This window comes from Oncorhynchus mykiss, chromosome 12 (assembly GCF_013265735.2).
Source record: "Oncorhynchus mykiss isolate Arlee chromosome 12, USDA_OmykA_1.1, whole genome shotgun sequence".
In the NCBI taxonomy this organism is placed as follows: Eukaryota; Metazoa; Chordata; class Actinopteri; order Salmoniformes; family Salmonidae; genus Oncorhynchus; species Oncorhynchus mykiss.
In genome coordinates this window covers 84875722-84896849 of record NC_048576.1, presented here as the reverse complement: position 1 = coordinate 84896849, position 21128 = coordinate 84875722, and the positions used below count along the sequence as shown (strand labels likewise).

Here is a 21128-nt window from a genome sequence, read left to right as displayed (position 1 = left end):
ACCTGAAACACGCTAAGTTTCCTAGTATCTGTATTCCAATGCCTGTCATCCTTCTGCTGTCCTGTAGTCTGCAATGTAGAGGGAGAGAAGAAGAGAAGAAGAGGAGGGAGAGAGATTGAGGGAAGGAGGTAGAGACACAGTAGTGGGGGAAGGGAAATTGAGAGAGAGAATGAGAACGACTGAGATGGGTAGGAATATCAAAGTAATCAGAATTAAAAGGTCTTGTTAACATGGTGAATTGAGATAAAGACAGGCATGGAAGAAAACAAGGAGGATTTTCTGGAGAGAAGAGAGGGAGGGAGGGAGGGAGGGAAGGAGGGAGGGGGGAACAGAACATCTATGGGGAGATGGGCCTCTGTATGACAAGTGGCTATTACACATTAGGCCATTTAGCATTCACATGCATTTCTAGTTAATGAGCTATTCCTTAATTATACTCCACACATAACCAATTACTGGCACACACCACTGCTGGCAGAGAGGGGGAAGGGAATGAATGAGGGGAATGAGAGAGAGATGGGGATGGGTTCTATTAGGAAGAGGAATTGAGAGAGAGACATGGGGATGGGTATTGTTAGGAAGAGGAATTGAGAGATAGACATATAGATGGGGATGGGTTCTATTAGGAAGAGGAATTGAGAGAGAGACATGGGGATGGGTATTGTTAGGAAGAGGAATTGAGAGATAGACATATATAGGATGGGTTCTATTAGGAAGAGGAATTGAGAGAGACGGGGATGGGTATTATTAGGAAGAGGAATTGAGAGAGAGATGGGGGATGGGTTGTATTAAGAAGAGGAATTGAGAGAGAGATGGGGGATGGGTTGTATTAGGAAGAGGAATTGAGAGAGAGATGGGGGATGGGGGGATGGGTTGTATTAGGAAGAGGAATTGAGAGATAGACATATATAGGATGGGTTCTATTAGGAAGAGGAATTGAGAGAGAGACAGGGGATGGGTTCTATTAGGAAGAGGAATTGAGAGAGAGATGGGGGATGGGGGATGGGTTGTATTAGGAAGAGGAATTGAGAGAGACGGGGGATGGGTTGTATTAGGAAGAGGAATTGAGAGAAACAGGGATGGGTTGTATTAGGAAGAGGAATTGAGAGAAACGGGGGATGGGTTGCATTAGGAAAACAGGAACGATAATAGACAGGAAGTGGTTAAACAGAGAAGGGATAGGCTGAGACAATGGTAGGAACAGGGAAAGAATGCAGTGTCATTGCAGAAGAAAAGCACTACAGCTCAAATGGGTGACGGGCAACAACAATGTGTGTGTGTGTGTGTGTGCGTGTGGTGTGTGTAGTATGTGTGTGCACACCGTACAGTAATTTTGCTGTTATGATATCTTGTTTCTTGTCAATCTTGTGCTCTTCTTTCTTCCCATTGTTCTCTCTTGTCGTATCTGTCCTCTACGTTTGTTCTAACTCCTCCTGTTCTTTTTGCAGCGGTCGCATTCATTATAAGGATATGTACAGTTTATTGCGAGTTATCGACCCGCCTCTTGGCTTAGGAAAGAAATGCCCCCATAGAGTGGCCTGCAAGGTTTGACTTCCACTACAAATCCTCAACCACACCTGCTACAGCATCCAAGAATGGAATGAGTGTCGCTTATCTGATCTGATTGGATTTCATTTTTGTTATACTTTCTCTCTTCTTCTTTATTTTGCCCATTTCTACTTGCATTCTGATCTGAGAGGAGAATGTGTAGGACAATGCAGACACCCAGACGAGCATGACGTTGTGCACCACTGAAATGAAAAATAAATAAAAAACTTTTAAGAGTTTGATTGTGAAGAAAAAAAAAGAATTCTGATTGTTCCCCTTTGGTCATTTTTCTTTCTGTTGTTTTGCTTGCTGTTGAACCACGGCTAGGTGCGGTGCTAGACACACTGTGGGATCTGTAGCATTGCATTGTTCTTGGGGGGGAGGACAGAAACTGCATTGACACCCCACCCTCATCATGGTATTGCCCAGTCCCAGCAGTGGAGCTCAGTGCTTGCCTCTGAAGTCCTCTGCTCTTCTATGCAATCCCTCCCTTCCCACTTGCATAGAACTATATTTTACTTCTACTAAAAGTCTCCAACTCTACTCAACTCTGCTCCTCCTCCTCCCTATACCCCCCTCTTATCTTCTACAAGATATACACCCCCGCCCACTCAGACCAGTTCTACCCCCCCTCACCCCGCCCGCTCAGACCAGTTCTAGACAGCCTCACTGCGTCTCTCGCTCTCAAACCAGCCAAATAACTTTGTTTTTGTTTCTTTTTTCTCCTCTCTACTCTTTGCTTTGGTCTCTCTTTCGCTCTCATTCTCTATCTCTCTTTCTATCTGTGTCCCCCTCTTCTCTCTCTTCCCTCACTCTCTCTTTCTCCCCCTCTCTCTCTCTCTCTTGCTCTCTCTTGCTCTCTCTCCCTCCCTCTTCTCCTTCTCTCTCTACCCTTCTCCCACCCCTACTCTTCTCTTATTCTCTCTGCTCTCTCTCTCTCTGGTTGGCTGTGGTTGGCTGTGGCTGTTCTGGCTGTGGCTGTGGGGGGCGGTGGCTGTGCTGCGCTGACATGCAGTGGCAGGATCAGTTGCAGGGATATGTATGACATGCTCAGGCATATGAGCCCTCCGCTAGGCCTGGGGAACAGGTGCCCGGCACGGGTGGCCTACAAGGTCAGGACCCCCTAGAACCAGGGGGCTTAGTGCCTCTTCCTCCGCTTTACTGTGTATCCGTAGTGTTGGTGTATTCTTCTCTATACATTTTGTTTCTGATATTTTGCTTTATCTCCATTTTCTTCTTCTCTTTTGTTATTTGATGGAGGGGAGCGCTGATGTCGTTGTGGGGAATGGGGAGGAGGGTAGGGGCGGGGGGCGGGGGGGTTAGGGTCAAGGGACAAAGGTCAGACAGGTTTATCCACAGGAAGGGGTGAATGGAGGGAACTTCTCAGCTCTTTTGCACCGTGTATACTGACGGAAACACACACACACCTCTAAACACACATATTATCAAACACAAACACCCACACGTTGTTTTTGCCAGTCAAAGCTTTACAAGAATCTGAGTAGAGTGCATAGAATAGAATACATGAAATCAGCTGTGGTAACTATAGGAGCTTTGGCTAAAGTACTCTTCGGGGGTCTCAAACTTCCATATTGACTCTAAACAGGTGTGTACATTAGAGTGACTTCTTTAATGTATACTAGTGGAAAAATATTAAACATAGCTGGCAAAATAGTGTATACACACAGCTAAACACACATGCACAGACAAAAACACATACATACACACACACCAGTATGCGTGTGCAGCCGGGCTTGGAAGGTCCGTAAGACTTCTGTCCTCTGAGTCGCTCCGTCCTGTGGATGGCGCTACTGCAAACACACACACACACAGGCACACACACGCACGCACAGGCACACACACACGCACACATACACACACACACACACACTCAGACACACAGGCACACACACACACACACACACACACAGAGGAGCAGGTCTCTGTCTTTACTTGTCAGTAGTCCAACATATACAAATCAGGATGTATTTTCTGGGTAGAGGACAGAGAGTTGAATATAGTTTGTTGCCTATCTAGTTGGTTGTGTAGTTTGCTAACCAGTTAACTGTTATCATTGCCACAGAATAACGTCTAGCCTCTTTTTCGTAGTAGAATCTCTTCGGCCCTGTAGTAAAATCTGCAAGTTCCACCCGTCCCCGTTCTTCTGTCAATGCAGTTCTACTCTGTTTCCAGTTCCCTCCTCTTCACATGCTGTCTCCTCCCCTCATCCTAACCTGCCACTCGCATGCCTGCCTCTTCACCCCCACCACCACACGGGCACTACCATTACCTCTCTCACACACTGTCATACACAGTCACACACACACACACTCATGCCCGTTAAATACCCGTATATGCCTGTGAAATCCTTCAGATATTCTAACACACACTCATATACCCAACTCATTTGGTTGTCACCAACCCTGGTTCTGGAGAACTAACAGTTCTCTGATTCAACTAATCAAGGTCTTGCTGATTAGCTGACTAACAGAATCAAAGACAGAAACCTGTCCTACACACCCTCTCTCTCAGACCAGGGATGAAAGTGACCACTGCTCTAATATAACCTCATACCCCCTATTATAAACCTTACAACACATTATGACACCCTTACGACACATGATGACACCCTTATGACACACACATGTCCCTTCGTAGGCAGATCGCTGTGAGCCTCAGGGGCAGCCAGCAGAACAGCCTGTAGGCACAGAAGATCTCGCTACTGCCAGAACTTACTGTCCCTCAAACCCTCCTTATCCTCACACCTGCTCTCCCTACCTGCATCTCTGCTAATCCTTACCTCTTCCTCGATCTCTAGCATCCCTCTCTCCGCGTCTCTCTCTCTCTTTCTATTCTTCTCTTTGCCATTTCTCCATCTTTCTATTTCTCCTGATATTTCTCCCTGCCTCTCTCTCTCTCTCTGCATATCTGCATCTCTCTGCCTTTCTGTCCTCTGTTCATTCATTCCTATCAGCTCAGCTCATCTCTCCTCTCCCTGCCTTCATCTCTCTCTCTCTGCATATCTGCATCTCTCAGTCTTTCCGTCCTCTGTTCATTCATTCCTATCAGCTCAGCTCATCTCTCCTCTCCCTGCCTCTGCTTTATCCTCTCTTTTCTCTTCCTTCTTGTCCTCCCTCCATTTTGTCCCTCAGTCCTAACAGCCTCCCTCCTGAAGTGTCCCCTGTAATATAACCCCTCCTTCAGACTTTGACCTCTAACCTTTCATCCCCCACCACCTCCATCTACTGTGTCTGGGGGTAACCATAGCAGTCCAGTCTTTGAAAATACCTCTCTCCCCTTTCCCTGTGTAAACTGTCATCTCTAGGTGATGACCTTAGTTTGACATTAAAAACCCCCGGCCCCCCTTCTTGCCCTTCACCTGTCCCATATCCCCCACCCACCATCACTACTTACCGGCCCAATGAGAGAGGTCAAAACCCTCACACTTGACCTTCACCTCTGACCCACAGAATAATGTCCCCTGTATGTGTAGTGTTAAATTCTCACCTCAACTCTTCTCTGTTCTGTAGAGACAAACAGACAGACAGTAGTCTTCAGGCAGGATGCTGTGTTACAGACTCGACCAGCTTGTGTGGTGGTAGATCTTTATTTTATTCTATCTCTTTCAACCTCTTTTTCTTATCACTCGCTGTTTATCTCTCTGATGTCTTTTTTCTCTCTCATCCTCCAACCTCTTCTCATTGTCCAACTTCTCCCTTCTTTTGCTTTGAAAACGGTCTCTAAAATGCCAATCACAACCAACCCCCCCCTCTCTCTTTTCAATTATTTTCTGATAACGAGATGTATTTTTCCCCACCCCCTAACACTTATTGTATAGCCCTCCTCAGGCCTAAGGCAGCCTAACCTAGAACCTCAGCCCATCTTACCTTTTAAAAAATGGCTTGATCGGCTGAATTCTGTTCTCATGCTCACCTATTAACTCTGTCAGGCCCTGCACCCATTATTCATTGAGAGATCAGAGGATTTGAATAGAGCTTTACAGCTCTATTGTCTCTGTATGACAACAACAGCTCTTCATCTAATATATCTTATAGATGTAGCACATGTAGTTTCAGTGATGTCATATCCTCCTGCCAGTAACCACTACTAAACCCAAACCGATAAACATTATTGTATTATTAGACCACACAGAGGATGCTTTCTGTGTACGGCTGTGCCGCTGCTTGTCCTGTGAAGCATTATGTGTGTGCACTGCATGTTGCATGGGGGGGACAGGGGAGGATGGGGTATGTGTCACAGGGTTTTGGGGTAGGGGAGCGGTGTGCTTGGCATGGTCTTGCTGCATGTCTGGGATGTCGCCGTGACAACGGTTACTGCGAGCCTGTCTCACACACTCTAACGTCACGTCTGTGTGTGTTGTCTGTGCATGTGTGTGTGTGTTGGCTCGTGTCCATTTCTCTTATATTGACAAGACCAGAAGGTGGATAAAGGATAAATGAAAATTATGATGTTCCCCTCCCCCCGTCCCTCAGTTTTGGTTTATCGCTTTATGGCCTGGTCTCTGTTGAACTCTGTGAATCTCCAATCCGCTACCGGGAGCTCTGTTAGTGGCAGCCAGCTGTCTGCTCTTACTGATCTAGAATCAGATTAATATCCCATAATCCTGAACTAAACCATTCAAGGGGAAAACGCACAAAGCTGACATTGGATCAGAGTCTAACTTCATCCTAAACCCTCTATCAGAGAAGGCATAAATAATGCTGTGACACTACTGAACCTGTGAGGTCCTCCTAAGTAACACAACAACGACTGTTATTGTGGTGGCAGGGTAGCCTAGTGGTTAGAGTGTTGGACTAGTAGCCGAAGGTTGCAAGTTCAAACCCCCGAGCTGACAGACAGAATCTGTCGTTCTGCCCCTGAACAGGCACTGTTCCTAGGCCGTCATTGACTTGCCTAGTAAAATAAATTCATATCTGTCTACAGACATGAACAAGTTAACATCAATAAGAGGAACCAACCAACTAATAGTAATTAATGTTAACCCTTTGGCTCTCACAGGCAGTAAAGAAATAATGGTATCATTTGCCACCGCCATGTTAACATCTTTTTGGTACTGACCTAATAACAACTCAGCTGCCAAACAGCTGCCATAACTGGTGTAGCAGTGCCAATGACACATTGTATAGTTGACAGACAGACGTACAGAACCTGCTACAAAAAATGACAGAGCTCCCTTTCCTCCCCTTCCCCCTCACCCAACCCTCTCCCCAACCCCCTTTCCCTGTCTCCTCACCTGGAGGTTCAGAGCACACCTATACCTCCACTTCCTGGGGGGGGACCCTTTTTACTCACCCACCTTCCCCCGATTGTCTCTTTCCAACAGAGGCTGCTGCGGATGGACCTCCCGGTCGCCGACGACAACTCAGTCCACTTCAACTCCACCCTGATGGCCCTGATCCGCACGGCGCTGGACATCAAGATCGCCAAGGGTACGGAAGGTTTGGAACCCCTCTTTCCTGCTTGCCTTTTTCACCCTCCATTCCCCTGTTTCTTGTCTTCCCTAGAACAGAGCAGGGCAGTCTGCTACTGTAAGGTGGTTGTGTATCGTGTGTACCCTGCTGTCCCTGAGACCTACAGCGGTCCCTCTGCTTCTCCCACGGTGTCCTAAGTACAGCTCTTTTTCTATAGAGTTTGTATGGTTCTTATTAACCAATAGAATGTAATGTGTACTACCAGCCATACTGTCAGTGTAATAGGGTTTCAAATAGGCTACAGTTCTCTTTTTGTAGACTTTGTAGATATATGAAATGACAATCATAGTTCCAATGTAATTAAGTCTCACTTTATTTGGTTGGCCCAATTAAAGTGAAGATGGCCAGACATGTAATGGCCATGTCTCTGTGTTACATGGCTCATCCACACTATACATTTAAACTGGGAGTCAAAGCTCACCTCTATTAACAAACACATTCTCTTGTGTCTGTGTGCTTGTGTGTGTTTTCATGTCTGTGCGTCAATTCTTACACCTCTATGGCTCTGCTGTGTATTTGTATTGATGTGAATGTGTGTGTTTATGTGTGTGTGTTGCTATTATATGTGTGTGTATACACTGGTGCGTGTATGTGTGTGCCTGCTTGTGTGTGTGCCTGCTTGTGTGTATGTGTGTGTGTGTGTGTGTGTCATTGCGTGTGTGTAGGAGGTGTGGACAAACACCAGATGGATGCGGAGCTGAGGAAAGAGATGATGGCGATTTGGCCCAATCTCTCCCAGAAGACCCTGGACCTCTTAGTCACGCCACATAAGTGTAAGTTGCAGTGTGTTTGGACCGCGACGCGATGCCAGTGTCTGTCTACTTCTTCATGCCACCTGAGGACAGCTTCTCTCAACCAGTCTCCTTCACTGCTGCACCCTCTGATACAGCAGGCACAGCCCCCTACACACACACACACACACACACACACACACACTTATTATGTACACATAGACACATACCAACACACGCACACAGGATCCCATGATTCCCACCAGTAAAATCCTCGAAGACGACACACCTAATTTGGGATCTCCATCTCCAGCCTCCATACACCTCCACCAGCCCTAGCCCCATTTCCCTACAGCAGGCCATGTACCCCATCCCCCAGCCCCAGTCCCCACACACCCATATAGACCTCTTTTCTTTCACCCATATCACACCTCCACCCAATCTAACAACTGTACACAGCAGGCCTCATCCTAAAGTCCCAATGCAATACTTTCAACAGCCCATTCCACTGACTCCAGGCCTGTGCTGTAGGCCCAACATCACGCCTCCACCGGATCCAATACCAGCAGGCTGTCTGCCCAGCTCTGTGCCTGAGATCAGGGGGTGCCTCTCTATAGACCAACTCTCTATAGTAGTCTTTTCACTCCAGGGGTTTAGTTCATACAGTACTACTGTAGGTCAGAACACTCCAGGGGTTTAGTTCATACAGTACTACTGTAGATCAGAACACTCCAGGGGTTTAGTTCATACAGTACTACTGTAGGTCAGAACACTCCAGGGGTTTAGTTTATACAGTACTACTGTAGGTCAGAACACTCCAGGGGTTTAGTTCATACAGTACTACTGTAGGTCAGAACACTCCAGGGGTTTAGTTTATACAGTACTACTGTAGGTCAGGAGTTTAGTTCATACAGTACTACTGTAGATCAGAACACTCCAGGGGTTTAGTTTATACAGTATTACTGTAGGTCGAACACTCCAGGGGTTTAGTTTATACAGTACTACTGTAGGTCAGAACACTCCAGGGGTTTAGTTCATACAGTACTACTGTAGGTCAGAACATTTCGGAGAAATACATACAGGAGTAGTAGGAATGCACAAGTGCCAAAGCACTAGTTGCTATGTAGATATTAGATGTATTTTATATGAAAGGAAGCATGATTTACAGTATAGGTAAAGGCATCTGGGTCAGATGTGTTATAGCTACTCACCAGATTGCTAATTGTACCACATTTTACCAAAATGCACAGGCTTCTGTGCCCTGCTAATAACGTTCAAACCAAATTGAAATAAAATGTGTGGCAATTTAGCATGCTGGTGAACGGTGTACAGAAATGGCCAATAGCACAATGCTGGTGAACACACTTTTTTGAACTGGACTTTAGGCCCTTTTATTGTGGGGATGTGATCTGCTGTAGAAACCTGGAAATGACTCTCTTTCAAAGACTGTTATCGCACTTATTTTCTATTCTGAAGCTCTGTTTTGTTTATGTGTTTGGAGACAACAAAGTACAAGGTCCAAATGGAACTTAGTACAACATGTCCACCTTCTATTGAGAAGTAGAGGGGGAACCATCGGTCCTGCCTCAGAATGCCAAAACAGCATCAAAACAGCCCCAGCAGTTCTGTTGGTACTGTCCAGTCCTCTACCAGGTCCCCCATCTACACAATGAAGTGGTCTTGAGTCTTGTCTTCTGATTGAAGACCACCAGTCAGTAGAAATACAGTTATGTCTAGAAAAGATGTAAAGAAAGAAAGACTACAGTTAACCAGAGAAAGAGAAAATGTGACACATGATAATTTTTTAGTCCGAGTCTGTTTGTGAAAAGACTATCAGCTCTGTGTTCGTGTATATGTGTGTATTTGCCAGTGTGAGTGTGTGTCTCTCTCTCTGTGTGCGTGCCTCGTCCCCTCTACTCCCATCCCTCTCGCTCAGGGTCCCATACGTAGTGGTCTAATCGTGCAGGGTAACTTGTCCCTCTCTCAGCAGCAACAGACCTGACGGTGGGGAAGATCTACGCTGCCATGATGATCATGGAGTACTACAGGCAGAGCAAGGCCAAGCGCTCTCAGGCGCGGCTAGAGGCGGAGCAGGTACAACTACTGTCCCTAGGAACCATCCCCAAACCTTCAGACCACGCAGACTGACTGAGGGCATAGTCGGACTGACTAGAAATACTGCTGTGCCGTTAGTACAGGGGTCAAAGCGGAGCTGTGACAACCCATACCCACGCCCACCCAGTCTTACTATAGCATTTACTTACTACGTTATTGTAAGGTCACTTGTTATCATTGACCTCACCTGGCTAAAGGTTAGAGGTCAAAGGTTAGAGGACCACTGCCATTGGGTTTACCCACTCTAGTCTTGCCTTTCTGTGTTCTTCCATCCTCCCTTCCTTCCTTCCTAACTCTCTCTGCAGTTAGTCGGTATAAAACTCTGTGAGGCCCTCTGGTGGACAAAGTATGTCATTGGTCCATGTTATATTACATTTTTACATAATATTATATTATTGCTAGAGCATCTATACAGAAAACCAGTAGATTATATTTCAAGCACAATTATATAATTCTGAATCACAATTATTTCTAAAGAAGAGGCACTTTTCTTGCTATAGAGAACCCTCTCAATCATCTTTGAATTGGTTTGGGCTGGGTGTCTGTCACAGCTCCGGATGGCGAAGACTGTACAACGTTAATGTACATTCTTCACCTAAGCTTGTTCCTCTTTATCCTCCCTTTCCCTGGCTGTGAATCCACTGCTGGTGATGATGATGATGATGATGCTTGTCTTCCCAAGCCTTTTAGCCACACGCTGGCCTTGGACTGTTGCCCTACACCCTGGACTGTAGCATTGCACTGTAGCCCCTTATTCCCTGTTGACAGAGAGAATGCATATACAACCAATACAATGGATCTTGTGTTTACGTAGTCACATGTGAAGCCACTGACGATAAAACGTTCAAATTGTAGCAGTATTTGTAACACAGTTACAGAAACATTTTAAGTGTAAAGTAAAAGATGACGTTTTAAATGACGGAGATGGTTTTATTTTGTTTTATTTGTATTTCTCACCCTCACACATACACGGTTTCCTATTTTACAGACAGAGTCCTACTCCTCCTCTCCTCCTACTCCTCCTCTCTCACTGCACTCGAAGCATGCCACTTTCCCTTCCCTGCTCTGGCCACCTGCTACCACTCTCTATACACATCTCTCAGCCATGTCAATTCCTCATGACTTCATTTCAGCCATCTGGCTTTCCTTCCTTGTAGGATAGCACAAGGAAGAGGTTGGTCTTGAAGGGATAGTCACTAAATTGAAAGTTTAAACAGTGATCCTCTTTTACTCTGACACATGATGTGAAGGGCGTGAGAGAGGCAGGATATTGAAAGATCTAGGAGTTAGTTGAGAGAGTCTGGCTCTGTCTGAGATTTTAAAAACTGACCTCAAGCCTGCCTTAGCCATGTGTATAGATATATACATGCTTCTTGAAGAGTTGGTTGGATGGGACCTACAGTATGAGTCAGGGGATAGTTTGATTGGATAAGTCACAGGAACGCCTCAGGAACATAATGGAGCTATCTAAGGAGGATACCATCTAAACAACTGTAGAAACCACCCTCTATCACCTGTCAAACTACAATGGAAGACTCATAAGACAAGCTAAGACTCCAGAGTTGGTCGCCCAATACTTAGAGTCAAGTCATTGAACATTTGACCGTGGCCATGTCATATCCTTGGTCTTCATTCACAACCACAACCATACCACCCAGCTGGTCCTCGTGCTTTTACTCTAATGCTCCCAAGGTGTACTTACCCGTGACCACAAACATGTACAGAGGACAAACACTCACACACTGGAGTTTCTTGGGCAACGAATGTTTTCAAACTTTTCAGACTCTTCAGCATGCTCACATGACATGTCACAGCCCGATGACGATAATTGATGGTGTCACTGCAACATCCTCATCCAATCGTCGCCCATCCTGCTCTCCAGCCAATGTCTGCTCTGCCACCCTTTACCCCTACACATCCTCTCCCCTCTCCCCTGTACCCCTCTCTACACCTCCTCTTACTGAGCTGCCCCTCACTCTCCTCCCCCTTGCACCCCCACCTCTCTTCCCCTCCTTCCCAACCCCCACCCCTGCTGCTACTTGCTTACAGAAGGACAGGAGGAGAGGAGTGGACTTCCCTCCGCCTTGCACCATCTCAGATAGTATTATTACCATAGTGTTAGATAAGGAGAGACCTAGTGAAGGGTAGCATCCATCCCAGTGATGAGCGTTTCTTCCCTGCATGATTCCAGGTAGAGCTTGTTGCCATAGATAAGCATGCGCATCATGATGTGAGACTATGGGTGGGACCTGGAGAATGGGAATGCCCTTGCTTCGAACGGTTCAGGTTCAGACAAGAACTGTTCCAAGTGTTTAGAAATGACGATTGGACAAATATTGTTTGGAAAAATATTTGTGTGCTATTTCCTTGTATGACCTGGAACCTTCGTGATCCATCCACTTTAAACTTGACCCTCCATGGCTCGTGAAATCCTTAAACCAAAACAGCTACTTACCATTGATAATCCGTTCCAGCTAGCAAGTATATACTGGCCCAGGAGTGGCCCACTGCCGGCATGGTTTTACGGCCCACAGCTGGAAACCAAATGCGGCCCAACAACATTTTGCCCAGATATCTTACGGACATAAAAGTAGCAGTGTGTCAGTTTTAAGTGGATGTGTAATAACTGAATGACACTGTATGTGGTTATTTTCACCTACACTAAGAAAAACAGGTGCTATCCAGAACCTAAAAGAGTTCTTAAGCTGTCCCCATAGGAGAACCATTTGATGAACCCTTTTTGGTTCCAGATGTAACCCTTTTGGTTCCAGGTAGAACCCCTTTGGGTTCTATGTAAACCCCTTCTACAAAGGGTTCTGCCTGGAACCCAAAACGGTTCTTCCTGGAACCAAAAATGGTTTTCCTATGGGGACATCCAAAGAACCCTTTAAAACCCTTTTTTCCAACAGGTCTACTCCCAGTCCTCGTCTTCCTCTCTCTTTTTCGTCCTTCCTCTATCCCTCTTTGTGTCCCCTTTCTCTCTCGATGTTCACTCACATGGACTTCTACCTCTATTCTTTCATTTTCTCATCCTCTCCTCCTGTCTTCCTGGGTTGTGTATTGAATGGCACCCTTTTCATGTTATAGTGCACTTCTTTTGAATCAAAGCCTTTGGTGAAGAAATAGTGTCATTTGAGATGTGTTCCTATGAGCAACATGCACATTGTCTGATGAGATAAAAAATACTGTAGACAAAGACCTTAATTAATGCCAGACAAATCCAGACCTCTTTGTAGCGTCCAACGGAAGACTTCCAAATCCATAGCTAGGTACTGTATACTGTAGGTCAAATACAGTGGCTATGGCTCTGGTTAATGCCCTTCATTCATGGTGACCTGGAAGTAGATGATTCATTGGCATGAGCCTTCCATTCTCACATTTACAGCAGGACTCCAACTCCCCTCCCAGAATGCGCTCTGGCTCAGTCAGCCCCTGCTGACTGAAACCCTCCCTCCCCCTGGATGCTGTGACCTGCTCTGAACTCACTTTCTTCTCCACCTTCCCCATTTCCTGTATGTCTACCTTAAAGCCGGCGGCCATGTTGTATCTCACACAGAATCGAACGACATTACTGTTTCAGCGCGTGGAGCCGCCCTCCCCCATCCAGGACGTGCCTCTCAGCCTCCCTCCTACCCAACCGGCAGACCCCGTCAACACCCTGTGAGTAGACCCCTGCCCCCCCCCCCCCCCCCCCCCCCCCCCCAACTCTCTCTCTGGGTCTCTCTCTCTGTCCTCTCTCTCTGTTTTCTCTCTCCCTCTTTCTCTGCAGCCAGAGGGAGGATGGGTAGTGGCTCCACAGGTGGAGTGTCATCCACAAGAAGGAAGAGCAGGACGACACGCTGGGCGGACATGCCTCACGTGTAGAGGACCTGTGTGTGTATGTGTGTGTGTAGTGTGTTCAGAAAGGGTTTGTGGGGATGAGTGCATTCAGTTAGCCTCATACAAGCACTGAATGCAAGGGTCTGATGAAGGTGAAGTATATGGAGCCTGGTTTGTGTGTATGCATGCGTGTGCCCGTCTTTGCCTATCCATGTGTATATATGTCCCGGGTCTGACTGTGTGTGTGTGTTGTAGACCGGTGGACGGATGGGGTGAGTGTGTGTGTGCAAGGGGCCTGTCTGACTGTCTGTGTGTTGTAGACCGGTGGAGGGGGGGGTTCCAGAGAGCCAGTCGTGGGTGACAGTGCGGGCTCAGGAGATGTCCCAGAGAGTAGGCAGCTGGAGTCCTGAGGGACAGCACTCTGAGGATGGCCTGGACAGCAGGCATAACTCGCAGGTAACACATACACACAGGTGCGTGCACACACACACACACACACACACACACACACACACACACACACACATACACACACACACACACCAGCCTCATAAAGAATCCCTGGACAACAGACATAACTCATAAGTGTAAATACATGCACATGCATACGCACAAATACAGATCAATACAGTACGTGCATGTAACATGTACAGTATGTCATTGCACACAAGAACACACTAATAAATGGTTCCCAGTAAACATGACATAGTGATTTTCTTTCATGCTATTCATGTTTCATGTTGTCTGAACATCCACATAATTTCATTGGACTGGTTCATATAGAGCTCGTGTCCTGGTGCTCTTTCCTTACAGGATATTTAGGGTCATCATTGTTGAATCAACTCGTACACAGTCACCGCTGGCTCTGTTTTATTCCTGCCTATTGTCCAATTCCATATGGTCCCTACAGCTCCTCTCCCCTATAGGCACTTAGACAGATCTGAAAGGTGTATAGAGGTGTAAGTAATACAGCACATTCATCTAATGGCTTTGAGTCATTACTAATCCTTTCAGATCTACATGAAGGGCCCAGGAGTTAGTTAGTTATTTCCTTATAACCTGCCCTGATTGGCTATGCCTGCTTAAACCCTCCCACCATTCACATCCCATACCCATCTATCCTCCTCAGCCCCCAGGCCCACAACCTCCAAGCCCTCATCCCCCAAGCCCTCATCCCCCAAGCCCTCAGCCCCCAAACCCTAAATAACATAATATTATCAAAATCAAAATGCGTCTGTTTTTGTTGTATTGGCTGCGTCTCAATCCACGGGATACGCCATGTCGGCCTTCTGCATTTGCGGTGGAAAGTGGCAGAACTACAGCACTGTTTGTCAGACCAGGAGACATCCCGAAAATCGGTCTTCTCACGAAAACGTCTATAGCGTCCAAACGATGGTGTTCTCCGTTTTGCTTTACGACACCCACAAGTGTCACTGGTCTGAAAGTAACCCAGTACCGGTTTAAAAAAGGAATTGAAGTATGCTATATATATACAAAAGTATGTGAACACCTCTTCAAATTAGTGGATTCAGCTGTTTCAGCCAAACCCGTTGCTGACAGGTGTATAAAATCAAGCACACAGCCATGCAATCTCCATAGACAAACATTGGCAGTAGAATGGCCTTACTGAAGAGCTCAGTGACTTTCAACGTGGCACCGTCATAGGATGCCACCTTTCAAACAAGTCAGTTCGTCAAATTTCTTCCCTGCTAGAGCTGCTCTGGTCAACTGTAAGTGCTGTTATTGTGAAGTGGCAATGTCTAGGAGCAACAATGGCTCAGCCGCAAAGTGGTAGGCCACACAAGCTCGCAGAACGGGACCGCGCGTAAAACTCGTCTGTCCTCGGTTGCATCGAGTTCCAAACGGCTTCTGGAAGCAACGTCAGCACAAGAACTGTTCATTTTTTTGTTATTTTTTAAATTTGTTTTAGGGTGTAGATCAGCTTTAATATTCCAGATAGATTGTAGCTTCCATCAATGCAATTGTATGCATCAGTTCCAGTCCCCCATGTTTTTGGGTAAATATAAATACAGTGCCTTGCGAAAGTATTCGGCCCCCTTGAACTTTGCGACCTTTTGCCACATTTCAGACTTCAAACATAAAGATATAAAACTGTATTTTTTTTGTGAAGAATCAACAACAAGTGGGACACAATCATGAAGTGGAACGACATTTATTGGATATTTCAAACTTTTTTAACAAATCAAAAACTGAAAAATTGGGCGTGCAAAATTATTCAGCCCCTTTACTTTCAGTGCAGCAAACTCTCTCGAGAAGTTCAGTGAGGATCTCTGAATGATCCAATGTTGACCTAAATGACTAATGATGATAAATACAATCCACCTGTGTGTAATCAAGTCTCCGTATAAATGCACCTGCACTGTGATAGTCTCAGAGGTCCGTTAAAAGCGCAGAGAGCATCATGAAGAACAAGGAACACACCAGGCAGGTCCGAGATACTGTTGTGACGAAGTTTAAAGCCGGATTTGGATACAAAAATATTTCCCAAGCTTTAAACATCCCAAGGAGCACTGTAATATTGAAATGGAAGGAGTATCAGACCACTGCAAATCTACCAAGACCTGGCCGTCCCTCTAAACTTTCAGCTCATACAAGGAGAAGACTGATCAGAGATGCAGCCAAGAGGCCCATGATCACTCTGGATGAACTGCAGAGATCTACAGCTGAGGTGGGAGACTGTCCATAGGACAACAATCAGTTGTATATTGCACAAATCTGGCCTTTATGGAAGAGTGGCAAGAAGAAAGCCATTTCTTAAAGATATCCATAAAAAGTGTCGTTTAAAGTTTGCCACAAGCCACCTGGGAGACACACCAAACATGTGGAAGAAGGTGCTCTGGTCAGATGAAACCAAAATTGAACTTTTTGGCAACAGTGCAAAATGTTATGTTTGGCGTAAAAGCAACACAGCTCATCACCCTGAACACACCATCCCCACTGTCAAACATGGTGGTGGCAGCATCATGGTTTGGGCCTGCTTTTCTTCAGCAGGGACAGGGAAGATGGTTAAAATTGATGGGAAGATGGATGGAGCCAAATACAGGACCATTCTGGAAGAAAACCTGATGGAGTCTGCAAAAGACCTGAGACTGGGACGGAGATGTGTCTTCCAACAAGACAATGATCCAAAACATAAAGCAAAATCTACAATGGAATGGTTCAAAAATAAACATATCCAGGTGTTAGAATGGCCAAGTCAAAGTCCAGACCTGAATCAAATCGAGAATCTGTGGAAAGAACTGAGAACTGCTGTTCACAAATGCTCTCCATCCAACCTCACTGAGCTCGAGCTGTTTTGCAAGGAGGAATGGGAAAAAATGTCAGTCTCTCGATGTGCAAAACTGATAGACATACCCCAAGCGACTTACAGCTGTAACCGCAGCAAAAGGTGGCGCTACAAAGTATTAACTTAAGGGGGCTGAATAATTTTGCACGGCCAATTTTTCAGTTTTTGATTTGTTAAAAAAGTTTGAAATATCCAATAAATGTCGTTCCACTTCATGATTGTGTCCCACTTGTTGTTGATTCTTCACAAAAAAATACAGTTTTATATCTTTATGTTTGAAGCCTGAAATGTGGCAAAAGGTCGCAAAGTTCAAGGGGGCCGAATACTTTTGCAAGGCACTGTATATATAGTGCCCATCAAAGGTTCGGTTTGGACACACCTACTCATTCAAAGGTTTTTCTTTATTTTTTACCATACATCAAAACTATGAAATAGCATATATGGAATAATGTAGTAACCAGAAAAGTGTTAAACCAATCAAAATACATTTTAGATTATTTAAAGTAGCCATCACATGCCTTGATGACAGCTTTGCAAACCCTTGGCATTCTCTCAACCAGCTTCATGAGGAAATATTTTCCAACAGTCTTGAAGGAGTTCCCACATATGCTGAGCACTTGTTGGCTGCTTTTCTTTTACTCTGCGGTCCAACCCATCCCAAACCATCTCAATTGTGTTGAGGTCGGGTGATTGTGGAGGCCAGGTCATCTGATGAAACACTCCATCACTCTCATTATTGGTCAAATATCCCTTACACAGCCTGGAGGTGTGTTTTGGGACATTGTCATGTTGAAAAACAAATGATAGTGCCACTAAGCGCAAACCCGATGGGAGAGCATATCGCTGCAGAATGCTGTGGTAGCCATGCTGGTTAAGTGTGCCTTGAATTCTAAATAAATCACAGACAGTGTCACCAGCAAAGCAACTCCACAACATCACACCTCCTCCTCCATGCTTCACGGAGGGAACCACACATGCAAAGATCATCTGTTCACCTACTCTGTGTCTCACAGAGACCAAACATCTCCAATTTGGACTCATCAGACCAAAGTACAGATTTCCACCGCTGTAATGTCCATTGCTCGTGTTTCTTGGCCCAAGCAAGTCTCTACTTCTTATTAGTGTCCTTTAGTTGTGGTATCTTTGCAGCAATTCGACCCTGAAGGCCTGATTCATGCAGCCTCCTCTGAACAGTTGATGTTGAGATATGTGTCTTACTTGAACTTTGTGAAGCATTTATTTGGTTTGCAATTTCTGAGAATGGTAACTCTAATGAAATGTTCCTATGCAGCAGAGGTAACTCTGGGTTTCCATTCCTGTGGAGATCCTCATGAGAGCCAGTTTCATTATAGCACTTGATGGTTTTTGCGACTGCACTTGAAGAAACTTTCAAAGTTCTTGACATTTTCTTAATTGACTGATCTTCATGTCTTAAAGTAATGATGGACTGTCGTTTCTCTTTACTTATTAGAGCTGTTCTTGCCATAATATGGACTTGGTCTTTTACCAAATAGGGCCATCTTCTGTATACCACCCCTACTTTGTCACAACACAACTGATTTGCTCAAATACATTAAGAAAGGAAATTCCACAAATGTACTTTTAACAAGGCACACCTGTTAACCTTATATGAAATGCATTCCAGATGGCTACCTCATGAAGCTGGTTGAGAGAATGCCAAAAGTGTGCAAAGCTGTCATCAAGGCAAAGGGTGGCTACTTTAAAGTATCTCAAATATATTTTGATTTGTTTAACACTTTTTTGAGCTACTACATGATTCCATATGTGTTATTGCATAGTTTTGATGTCTTCACTATTATTCTACAATGTAGAACATAGTAAAAATAAAGAAAATACTTGGATTGAGTAGGTGTGTCCGAACTTTGTACTGGTACTGTATATATTTGTTTATATATACCTAAATCAAAAAGCTAGATGATCCATAGTATGACCATCTGAAAACAATTCCATGTGTTAGCTTAGACTTTTAGAGTTTAAATTTGAACTTAAATGGGGTAGGGGTGTCCCAGGGATACCGGATAGCACGGATCAAGCCTTCAGCCCCCAAACATTCAGCCCCCAAGCCCTCTATCCCCAAGCCCCCTGCGCTGAAGCCCCCTGCACCGAAGTCCCCTGTACCGAAGCCCCCTATATCGAAGTCCCCTGTACCGAAGCCCCCTGTACCGAAGCCCCTGCACCGAAGCCCCCTGCACTGAATCCCCCTGCACCGAATCCCACTGCACCGAAGCTCCCTGCACCGAAGCCCCCTGTACCGAAGCCCCCTGTACTGAAGCCCCCTGCCTCAGCCTCAGCAGTTCCTGCTCTTGATCCAAGTCCAAGTCCTAGCTCCTAGACCACAGCCCTAGCCCCTCGCACTAGATCTAAACCTAGTCTTAAAACTTCCCCCGTCCCCATTTCCATGGGTCAAACCCCAGTCTCTCCCACATTACACTACATGCCACTGTACACCACAGGAAGCTGCTGAGGGGAAGATGGCTCATAACAATAGCTGGAGCAAATGGAATGTAATCAAACACATGGAAACCATGTGTTTGATGTATTTGATACTATTCCATTCATTCCAATCCAACCATTAACACGAGCCCGTCCTCCCCAATTAAGGTCCCACCAACCTCCTGTGCTGTGCACACTACACTCACCCACACTCACATGGGATAAAGGATGACAAACACACCATTGTCCCCGTCATATTCCTTCATCACAGTCACGCCTGCTCTCACTCTATTTTGCAGACGGTAGAGATGAGAGAGATGGGGCGTGACGGTTACTCGGATACCGAGCACTTTCAGCCAATGGAAGGCCACGGAAGGGCCGCTTCCATGCCACGCCTTCCAGGCGACAACCAAGTGAGCACCCCTCATTTCCTCTCCTCCCTCCCTCTCTCGCTCCCTCTAGCTTTCCATCTCCTTGACTCAATCTCCACGATAAGCTACATGACTCGAGACACACAAAGACTAGAGACAGACTATTTATAATCCAACACTGTGCATAACAAAATACTATAAAACATTGTTAAAAATGGACAAGTGACACTTTCAAGCATATTTGTTTTTATAAATGCATGGTATTTGACGTGATATCATGCATTTTGACGATAGCTCCCCTTTCTATGCTGTTGAAATATCGCCCATAGGATGTTTGCCAGACAGACTTACAGGTAAGTCTTACAGACTACCGTACCAAACACCCCAACACCCCACTCTTCCTCCCCTCTCCTCTTCTCCTCCTCTAAACTCATCCCCTACTGCATGGAGGTGTGTTACTGTGGTTGTCCCTTCTCATCCAGTACCAAGTCATCTCTGCTATATTGTCACACACACACTCTTTGTTTAAGGTAGTCCATCGTATCCAATGATGACTTCCACTACTGCTTGTGGGTTCACTGATGATTGTATAATCTGATGCGGGATGCACACTGTTGCCACAGACAGAGCACACAAAGGCCTGTCCTGTTGAGGCCGGTGAAGTCATGGTCTACGTTCAGTCCTTTTTTCCTCGGTCAACTGCACTCCAGGGCAGAGGCCACGCCAGGTGGAGCGTTCCGCAGCAGTCTGGAGGGAGGCAGAGTTTACCCCACACTTCTTTAATGATGTCTTCAGTTGGGTCCTTTAGACACTTTTTCTGCCCACCTGAAGAGCGACGGCCCAGTTGTAGCTGTCCGTACTGCGTATTTCGCGGCAGGCAGTCCTCTGGCGTCCAGATGGCATCGCTGTGCCATCTAAGCTGGTGGTGTGTGATGGACGCTTCAATACTCATGCAGCTGCTTTTCTGTAGGATCTCTGAGTGCGGAACACGGTCCTGCCAGGTCACTTTCAAAGTGCGTTGAAGGCCTTCTATGTGAAAGGACTCCAGTTGTTTTAAGTGTCGGCTGTAGACTGTACATGTTTCACATCCATAAAGGAGTGCAGATACACACTCTGCCTGGTAGACTGCAACTTTGGTGTGGAGGTGCAGGTTGCTATTGTCCAAAACCTTCTTCCTTAGCAGTCCAAAAGATGACAAAGTCTGTTTGACCTGATTCTGGGTTCAGAAAGGGTTCAGACTCCTGACGGCTAATTCTTACTCTGGCCACCATCATAGATCTGACGCAGGCCG

The 21128-nt window shown here is 45.8% G+C and overlaps 1 protein-coding gene across 26 annotated transcripts in view; it reads left to right on the top strand.

Annotated features, from left to right (window-relative positions):
- cacna1aa (calcium channel, voltage-dependent, P/Q type, alpha 1A subunit, a) overlaps window positions 1-21128 on the top strand; it is a 177668-nt gene that overhangs the window by 140030 nt on the left and 16510 nt on the right. For 18 of the 26 annotated variants that reach the window (XM_036938869.1, XM_036938885.1, XM_036938870.1 and 15 more), the window contains 7 exons: window positions 1449-1545; window positions 6893-7007; window positions 7706-7813; window positions 9759-9865; window positions 13443-13546; window positions 14026-14161; window positions 19766-19879. In XM_036938869.1, the coding sequence (XP_036794764.1) occupies window positions 1449-1545; window positions 6893-7007; window positions 7706-7813; window positions 9759-9865; window positions 13443-13546; window positions 14026-14161; window positions 19766-19879 (781 nt within the window). Of the gene's footprint in view, window positions 1-1448; window positions 1546-2563; window positions 2661-6892; window positions 7008-7705; window positions 7814-9758; window positions 9866-13442; window positions 13547-14025; window positions 14162-19765; window positions 19880-20166; window positions 20191-21128 lie in introns of all 26 variants that reach the window. The other 8 variants (XM_036938866.1, XM_036938880.1, XM_036938871.1 and 5 more) reach the window with 6 other exon arrangements.